Source organism: Camellia sinensis, chromosome 8 (genome assembly GCF_055761805.1).
Source record: "Camellia sinensis isolate YWXY chromosome 8, ASM5576180v1, whole genome shotgun sequence".
Lineage (NCBI taxonomy): Eukaryota > Viridiplantae > Streptophyta > Magnoliopsida > Ericales > Theaceae > Camellia > Camellia sinensis.
The window spans coordinates 52,883,872-52,893,981 of NC_138968.1; the positions used below are offsets into that span (position 1 = coordinate 52,883,872).

Consider the following 10,110-nt stretch of genomic DNA (forward strand, 5'->3'; position numbering starts at 1 on the left):
AGTGCATAGATGATGTGAACTTTCCCTTGTTGATGTTATGGTCATTGTTGATCTTCTTGTGGCCATCTTTGAACAATACACGAAGTCATATAGACCACATAATCCATTCAGTATATGAAGTAAGATTGAGCAATGAATATTTTGATTTGTCACATTTTGAACGGATGTGTAATGACGAGTAAATAGTTATGGATTAATTTTTTTCAATCTGTTTAGTTTTGGACGATGACGGATTTGAGGTTACTTTGGCCGCAATTAAATTGTCAAACCGCAAGCATCCCTAGTAATTTATAAGACTTTATATTTTCAATTTGTTTAGATATTCTGTTTGTATTTTCAAGTGAAAAAGAGTTTAGATACTCTATTATGTTTTCAATTTGAAAATCCTTTTACCAAATGGCAAGTGTTGATATTTAGTATTTTTGTGTGGAAAATATAAGATTTAATTTTGTTATTTTTTTTTAAAAATCAAATTAAATAGCTTTTGAATATAAAAAAAGTAATGAAATAGTTTGATAATGCATGGTTTTCTTATATGTATTTACTATTGGTATTTGACAATTTTTACTATTGGTATTTACTTGATAATTTTTTGGTTATGTTTAGTTGGATTGTTATCAACAAAAAAAAAAATGTGGACAAGTTATTGTATTATGTTTAAAATTTGTAAAAATTTAAACCGTCAAATCGATTTGCATCTATCCGCCAATTCGTCAATCCGCTCAATCAGCATCTGTCAATCTAACGAACGGATGCAGATTGATTTTTTTCAATCTGCCAATCCAACAGACGTATAGCGGATTAAAGCTTTTCTAATCGCAACCGAATCACGAACACCCCTAATATAAAGAGAGAGAATGTGTAAGTCTCTCCCATTTCACTCCAGCAAAAGCAAATTTTCAACTTTTGTTTTACCATAAAGCCATAGTAAAATTTCATTGTAAATATACTTTTTATTTTTGTCTAATCAATGAGATTGAAATTTAGAAAATTATTTCATATGCATGTTAGACATATTGAGAAAAGCTGAACATTAATTTCATGACTTTTTGAGCAAGTTTAGTTTTTTATATTAATTTTGGGTCTTGTTTATTTAATTTTTACATTTAAAATCATAAAGAATTTAATATAAAAAAAAAACAAAAAACAAATATTGTGATCATTTTTGTGTTTCATAGAGAAAATAGATCTTGTTTGAGAAATCTCTCCGAGATGATTCAAAAAAAATACAATTTTATATATAAAAATAAGCATCTATATAAAAGTTATATAATTTAAAAATTTAAAAATAAATTAAATATATTTTGATAATGAAGGCAAACCTTTAGATGTTTCTTATCCTTGTCCTTATTGGCAATGGAAAAATTTGACAATAAAATCTTCTAGAGAGCTCCAGATGGCAAAAAATCTCTTTTTGATCATTTTTACTTCTCCAAAAGTTTGAATATCTCTACTTTTCTTTCAAAATTTTATGTTTTTCGCATCTGCCCAAATAGCCGTTGGACCTTTGAAATGTTTGACCTTCTACATCTCTATTCCTAGTTTGAAAGCTTTTTATTTATTTATTTATTTATTTCTGTTTATTTTTTATTTTTTGGTCAGAGGATTGACTCTGCAAACCAGGTTCAAATCCTCCAAGGAACCTCATTATTGACATCAATGAAAGAAGGCTACATTTGGCAATATATAAATTAAACTAAACCCTAAAAGTCAATAAAAAAGTTTAAAAAATCAAAAATCAAAAATCAAAAATCAAATAAAAAAGTCAAAAAATCATTCTCATTTTCTCTACATTTAACATGTTTTTTTAAAAAAAAAAAATCAAAAAATCATATCCAAACACTTGATTTTTTTTTACCTTATTTTTAATAAAATAAATTATTAAAAAATTCAATTTCTAAACGAATCCTAATTAAACATGATTGGTTATATCTTGTGCAGTTTTGTCCTTCTGATTTCTCTTTATTTTTTTAAGAGTGAAACAAATTAAAAACTGCATAGAACCTGACTGCAAAATGGAATATTTATATTCCCAAACCCAAAACTTATTTAAAATTTTTATAAAAAAATATTATGAATTTTTTTTTTCAAGAGATTCGCAAAGACAAAATTTTCCATGTGATCACATGGTCCCAATCAGTCGTATTCCACCGTAATTTTAAATGAAAATTCCAACGATGCAACATTATTTTAAATGAATTTATTCCCTAGACATTTGAAAATCAGCATAAGGGATTTTTTAATTTAAAATTTACTTAAAGTATAAATTGCTTCTTATGATTTAAAAAATTATAAATATCTCTTCATCAGAATTTTTTATTTAATAGAATTAACTAAAAAAAAATATTCATAATTACTCTTATGTACAATAATAAAAGTACCTAAATTATTAATTGAAATATATTTCTAATATAATTAAAAACTGTTAATTGACTTGATAATTTATTAATAAAAGGGACGATTTATTATAAAATTATAAATCTCAGGGGGTGAACTGTAATTTCCAAAATCACATAGGGTAATTCGATTAGGAGATGTATTTGTAATTTATCTTTTTTTTTATTGACTATTTTTTTTTTTTTTGAGGGGGGGTATTTATTCAGTGCATTATCAGTTGGATGATCATATTATCTAACTTTCTGTTTTTGTATTTAATACACTTTTAACTATACAACATGATAAAAATCTCTCTGAGTACGATTGTGTAGCTAAAAGTATACTAAATACGGTAAAATAGAGATTTTGAGTATGAAAAATGTTACATGTTATCACATTTCATACTCAATTTTCCTACTCTTAAACCCTAATGTGTTTATGTAAAGTCTTATTATCTTATGTTTGGGTGCGAGAAAATAGAATAAAAATGTGATTATATATAATTATTTTTTTAATACAGATGATTTCAATATAAAATTAATAAATTATGCTCATCGAGCAAAAATAAATATTTTTTTTAACGAAAAAAAGGTAATTAAATATTACTTTAATAATTAATATATTTTAAAATGATAAATTTTAATATAATTCCATCGTTCTTATAATATATATATATATATATATATGTATTTGGTATATATATTAAACCAAAAATCAAAAGTATCCATGAAACATCATGGGTCCACCAGAGTATTCATGAATCATGGGTTGATCATTCATCAACAGCTAGGCTTTGGAGATGATGTGCATCCAACAATGCAAATGTCAATACACCTCATTCTAGACCCCACAAGAGAAAAATTATTCGGTGCCCTCGAGGCATCACCTGCTAATCATACACCACCAATCATCAAATAATATGGATTTTACTGTTCTCTAATCGTTGACACAAATTTTGTAGAATCATTCCTCTCTACCAATCACAACTCTCCAAAACGCATCAATGGACAATACCTAGAGGAACCGAATAACTTTTCCAAACAAGAACATCTCTTGTTATTAACTTTAATTAAACATCTAGTTAATTGTCGTTTTAAGAAGTTAATTAGGTAGTGCCGTTAATATATATATACAATGGCCCGTTTGGGAGGTAGGTTTAGGGATTTTTTTAGGTAAAAATCTACAATATGATAAAATAAGTTAAAATAGTTAATTAAACAAAGTGAGTTTTTAGAAAGTTATTATTTTAATAGGCTAAAATTTTTATGTTTAGAAAAATGATTGAATTTTTTTATAATTGGATATCTAAGGGAACAGTTAAACAAGGCTTGTTAGGCATTTTAGCTAATATAAGATTAATTTTGAGCTCCAATGGACTAGTTATTGGGCTAGCTACTTTACCATCTTATTTTTTTGGTAGCTACAACTGAAGAGCCTCAGAGGCTCTCCAAACAATTATGTATGTATATATTTTAGATTTTTGTATATTTATGCCTTGGATTTGAGATTTTATATATATATTATATATATATATATATATGTGTGTGTGTGTATGTAGCAATTTTATATGTTCTTTCAATTCTGTTTGATGAATTATGAAATAACTTATTTTGTATTTTGTATTTTTTTTCTCCTCATTCTACAGATTTTGAATGTTTGTATAGGCAAATTTATTATTATTGTAAATTTATATTAGTAAAATATCAACCATTAGTATTTTTTATTTTAAAAATTAATTAAGTTAATTTAAATGATTAGCTAAAATAAAGAGCGTGGTTGGAGAACACATTAGCTAAAGTAATTAGGTAAAATAAATAGTGTATTTTTTTTATACCTTAGCTAGTGAAAAGTAGAGAGTGTGGTTGGAGTTGTTCTGATGTCTGTGAGAAAAAAAAATAAAGTAATTATTAGTTTGTTATGATATTTTATCTTATTAATTATTTTAGTCTATTTTATTTTTGTGAATTTTAGCCTAAAAATGACTAAAAACTTGCCAAACATCCAAAAATATCACATTAAATTCATAATCATTTCACCTTTTTTTTCCACCAATATTACATCTAATTACAAAAAAAAAAAAATTCAACTATTTTCCTAAATACAAAAGTTTAAACTTACTAAAATAATTAAAAATTAAAATAACATATTAAAGTAGTCAATTTTTTTTTTTAAAACAAGGCAATATATACAAATATAAAGAGAGAAAGTATTAATTTTAGTTAGAGAGAGAGAGAGAGAGAGAGAGAGGGGGGGGGGGGGGGGGGAGCTTGCTATATTTGACCAGTAGCTTCCGCGTGTAAAGTTCGAACGAAGTCATTGTCCAAAGACACGTCCGGTCAAAACAGCGAACCTCCCTTACTTTGGCCTGCATTGCACTCCACCTTCTCTCTCCAAAAACCCTTTTAAGCTTTTCCATTTATCCCCTCTCTCTATTGCCATCACCTGAAACCAAAAACATATACATATATAATTTTGTATTTGTGTTTGTTTTGTATAGTTTTGAATCATAACAAGAGAGACATGGGTTTATTGAAAGAAGGAAGACCAACACGAGTGCTGAGAGGAGTTAAAACTCTCTTCTTCTTGTTCACCATGCTCATCTCTCTCCTCCTCTTCTCCGCCCCAGTCATTCTCGCCATCGCCGACGCTCTCCTTCCTTCAGCTCTCTTGTCCGCCTCTCTCTCTCCTAATTCCCCTCTCTCTCTACAAACAATCTCATCTCACTTGAGAAATTACGACTTTCGATACTCTCTCATCGACATACCTCTCATTTCCCTCATTAGATCAGCTCTCATACTATGTAAGTCTTTCACAACAACCAGTTTTCTCTCTCATCTCATCTCATATACTATATAATATTAATAATAATAATGAGTATTATGGTTTGTGATTTTGCTTATAGGTGTTTATAGTTGTTGTGATGGACCGAGGCTATCGAGGGGACCGTATTTGGGAATAGCGACGGTGTGTTCAGTGTGTTCATTGGTGTATGTATCGTTGAAAGCTTCGTTTGTGTTTGGGAATTCGACAATGGATAGAAGAGGAGGAGGGTATGTAAGAGGTGTGGAGGTGGCTTTGTTCGTGTGGTCGCTGGGTTTGGCAGTAGCTCACGTACTTGTGGCCTATAAAACTAGTTGCAGAGAGAGAAGAAAACTCCTTGTTTACAAAATTGACATTGAAGCTGTAAGTCGATCTCTCTTTTCCTTTTTCTTTTTCTTTTCTTTCATCAATTTTTTTTAATCAAACACGGTCTTATTGTGAAACTGTGGGCACGGTTTGGATTCAATTTCATATATTTACAATTATTTATAAATTACACATTAATTAAAGTCTCAAAATTTCAAATGAGAGCGAAACTAAAAATGCCTCAATTTATGGCTTGCCCCAAAGTTCACTTCATTAACGGTCCCATTTTTTTTTTTTTTTTGGTTCAAAATAGAATGTTAGTTTTGTCAATGAAGTTGAGTTACAACTTAAAATGACCGTCACTGATCTATCGCTTCGAATTCTAAACTTTTCACTCATCACATCCTAAAACTTCACTACATGAAACTTGGCCACAAAGACCTCGGCATTAACGGATGAATTACTCATGCGAGTTCTATAATACTATATGCAGAAACAAAATTTTGACTTATCACTGCACAAAAAGTTGTCAATGTTATTTATATTTATTAATATTAGTTCTATTAACTTTGTACCGGTGAGAAATCTGTTGAAAAATAATTTATATATGAATTTCAATAAAAACAATATAATATTGATATTTTTAAAATTATAAGTTAAAATAATAAATTTTTTAATTTAGAATGAGAGAATTATAAAAGATCATAGTATCATTATTCTGTGAAAAAAAAACAAATTTATATGATTACTCAAACTGTTTATGCATAGTATTACTGAAATAAAAATTCAACAAATGAGTAGGGAAGGGAGTATAAGGGTAATTTACCTAAAATTTAAAAATATCACTAGTAATAATATAGATTTTATATCTATATATGTAGAGGAGGAGGAGGTATGACAAATTCAAATTGGGAAAATTGGAGCCGTTCAAAGTTGCTGGCCTCTGCCTGGGCCCAGAGGCTACAACCACAATTTTGATTTGTTTCATTAGTTGACCCCCCAACTTGAGAATGACTGCGAATCCAATTCCTATTCTAGAAGATGGCTTTTCAAACAAACAGTAAAGATCTGTGAATATCATTTTTATGGTTTTTGCTTAGCTAGGCTGAGACTTTATTTATTAAGCCACCTATATATTAATGCTAATTGAGGCAGTTTGCTTGGATGTGGTTTTGGATCTTGTTTTTGTTGGTTTTTCTTTTATTTTTTTTCTTTTGTGTGGTTGTTGTTTTTGGGTTTGTCTGGGTTTAAGTCCTCTGTTTTGGGTTTGTTTGGTTGTTTTCTTTGAGTCTATCAGTGTGGATTTGCAGTACGAGCACAGGCACAAAATGTGGATTCGAATATTTTCATAGTTTTTTCTTCCTCTGTGCTTCACACTTTATTTTCACTTTGTTTGGTGTAAGTTTTGGATTGGATGGACTCATGTAAATGCCGTTTGGCTTCCTAAATGAAATATTTCTTCTGATCAAAACAAAACAAAAAAAAAAGTTACATCAATTTTACATTCATATTTGCCAAATAGTCCCCACTTCATTTATATATGAACTCAGCACTTTGAAATATATGCAGTTTACATTCAACTATATATTTTAAAGGCATAGTTTAAATTCACGATAATCTTACAAAAATACAGAGTACATAGTGCAATGTTAATAGGAAAATGTTAGAGATCTCAAATGTTTTATTAATATTTCTATCAAATGTTTTACATGAATATAGGACTCACATGTGAGACATTTGGTAAAATATTTAGAGTCCCTAACATTACTCATGTTAATAACACTGTATACATTTTAATTAGATATGAATTCATCCAAAATGAATCATTTTATGATTTTTTTATAAATATTTTTATATTAATATTATTTTTTCTCTCTTGGCCTGGTAGATAAGATGCTCATTTACTAAACTGATATTTAAATTTGAGTCTTTTCATTACCAATTTCTTATTTGGTGTAATTTATTATAAGTTAAAAGCTGATAATCAAAAAGTATAAATTAATACATGATTACCTCAACTTCTATAGATAATTAATTTTTTTTTTAGCATTTTTAAAATGATTTTTTCCTAATAAGTTGTCAGTAGAAATTCTACCAAATAATCAGACACAAACTTTCAAATTAAAATAAACTATAAACAAGTCATTTAAACGGTAACAAACACCTTCAATATAATTTTCTTTCTCCTCTCTATCAATCAATTGCTAAATAAATAATTTCTAATCCCTATATTTAGGTTATCCCACCTGTGGTGGGCTCCAAGGTGCATGCGCCATTTGACTTTACTCACACTTTGCCCACAAAATTGATGAACATGATCTTAAATCTATCTACTTTGTTCTTTTGAATAAGTTTCTTCATCATTTTAATTTTATTGGTTAAAGAGTTGACACACAATACAATTAATCCATCTTGAAAAAAGTAGGGAACCAAACCGACCAAAAAAATATTCTTAGGTGGTGTTTGGCAAGTTGGGTTGGGGCTAAAATAGCCACAAAAGACAAAATAGGCTATTTTAGTCACAACAAACAAAACATCACATCCAACCCATAATCATTACACTCTTCTCTCACAAAAAAAGTCAAAAAAGCCAAAAAGCCGAAAAGTCCTTCCCAAACCAAGCTTTTTAGCCCAGGCTAAAATAGCCAAAAAAGTCAAAAAGCTAAAAGGCCAACTCACTTCCCAAACGGAGGCTAAAGCAGATTTTGGTATTTTGATTCTCACACACACAAAGCAAACAGCATGCAGTGAATAAATTCTCCCAAACAATCATATTTCAGGTGACAGCATGCAAAAAGGGGTTTCCGAGGTATCAAAAAATTCGCCAAGAAGAAAGAAAGAAGTAGTAGTACTAGTATGAAACAAAGAAAGGGTGGCCAATCTGCAAATTCTCTTTGGCTCATCACAGTTTTCCAGAGCCAGGCTTCAGGTAATTTCTTTTCCAATTATTTATTTATTTGTCTACAAAGATGATGTATTGGTAATTTGGTAAACTCATTTTCATCATCACCCATGTGCTTCGTCATTGGAAATCCTATGAACCCAAAATGTCTTTGTGGAATAAAGATTGAATTGGTGTAACGTAGAAATTAGGTATAAAATGAACGAGTCACAAATTGGTATTCCGAAATAAAAATTTGCATAAAATTTCTTAAGTGTGTAGTGCTGCTGACTTCCGAATTAAATGGGATACAACCACTCGGTTCTCAAATACGTGTCACATAATTTATAATTATACGATTTAATTTGATCTATTAAAAAATTGAACAATACTAGACACCTACAATTTAGACTCTCAAATTCACTCATAACGATATAGTAAGGAAGTTGAGCCCCGTGTATAATTGTGTACAAATCAAAAGTTGACATCTATCATATCATATCATTGTGGGTCAAATTGTTAGTGTTTTTTAACAGCAATGCTAGGGGGCCACAAATTCTATGGCTCAAATGGCTCAAAACACCCAAAACGACGCCGTTTTGGGTGCAAAACGACGCAAAATGACGTCGTTTTGACAATTTCGGGCCATTTGAGCCATATAATTTGTGGCCACCAAACATTTTCCGTTTTTTAATTGTAAATGCATAAGAAATGAGTAAGATTTTTATGATTTTTTTCAACACTTTGGTTCATTTCACACCTAGCAACTAACCGTGGGTTTTCATCATGGCTGTGTGTGTTTTTTTACAGGTTTTAACCACAAAGGAGATCTGTAACCGGGTGCTCTCTTAGCAATAGTTTATAGCATAGTATGTGGGTGTACATCCGTTTTCATACACCATATATATATGATGATATGTATACAGATACGTACATTTACATTATTGTAAAGTAGTGTTCTTTTGTATCATCATTACTATAGAGGATATACCGCTTGGAGATTCGACAGACATCGATTCATCCTCCCCCCAACATGTACATTACTTTAATTTATGTATAAACACAAGAGACAGAATTTTCAGAGACCTGGCAGAGAGTGTATGTTTTTAAGAACTTGTAAATTAACCAACTTGAAGCAGTAAATTTCCTCTGAGGCCACAAGATACACAAAGACTCTGTTAAAGTGGGGCTTCAAAGAAGACAAAAATCTGCACAGCCTTATGTTCACATTTAGGGGAATAAAAATAAAAATTGAATACAACAATAATATATATCGAGATGAAGTGATATCACCATCTAAATGTCACTTATTAAATTATGTTCAGTAAAGTTATTATTAGATGGTGCGATCACATTGTTATAATGACATGATATTATTACCGTTGTATTCAAGTTTCAACAATTTCTGAACTAATGATCATTTGTTTTCAAATCCCTCTATTCTCTTGTTTCAATATACTTCCAAGGATTGAAACATGTTAGAATCTCAATACAGACGGTTGAAAAAAAAATATGTATTGAGACACATCTAGATGGAAAGATTTAAAGACAGAAAATCCCATACTTCATTTCCGTAGCCTCAATTACTAAAATCTCATAGCAATCCAACAAGCAAAAGAGCAGGAAAATGCCCAAGACTCCAAGAACAAGCATCAACCTAAGAAAGGAAGCAATCTTAAATGTTAACCTCCTATCTGGTTTTTCTGCTAGATGAAATTGAGCCGAAA

General features: G+C 29.7%; 1 protein-coding gene across 2 annotated transcripts; it reads left to right on the top strand.

The window, feature by feature from the left end:
* Positions 1-4,578: 4,578 nt before the first annotated feature.
* On the top strand, positions 4,579-9,468 carry LOC114256153 (uncharacterized). 2 transcript variants are annotated; one of them, XM_028195763.2, is made up of 4 exons: positions 4,579-5,176; positions 5,279-5,559; positions 8,283-8,431; positions 9,194-9,468. In XM_028195763.2, the coding sequence occupies exons 1-3, from the start codon at positions 4,897-4,899 to the stop codon at positions 8,346-8,348; spliced, it is 627 nt and encodes a 208-aa protein (XP_028051564.2). In that variant the 5' UTR covers positions 4,579-4,896; the 3' UTR covers positions 8,349-8,431; positions 9,194-9,468. The 2 variants fall into 2 exon arrangements, with proteins under 2 accessions (XP_028051564.2, XP_028051563.1); XM_028195762.2 differs by lacking the exons at positions 8,283-8,431; positions 9,194-9,468 and adding an exon at positions 6,384-7,030 and having other exon boundaries at positions 4,597-5,176.
* Positions 9,469-10,110: the final 642 nt, after the last annotated feature.

Coding starts and splice junctions, on each gene's coding strand:
- LOC114256153 (XM_028195762.2), top strand. CDS start 4,897: ATGGGTTTATTGAAAGAAGGAAGACCAACACGAGTGCTGAGAGGAGTT. Junction 5,177..5,278: donor TAGATCAGCTCTCATACTAT/GTAAGTCTTTCA, acceptor TTTTGCTTATAG/GTGTTTATAGTTGTTGTGAT. Junction 5,560..6,383: donor ACAAAATTGACATTGAAGCT/GTAAGTCGATCT, acceptor CTATATATGTAG/AGGAGGAGGAGGTATGACAA.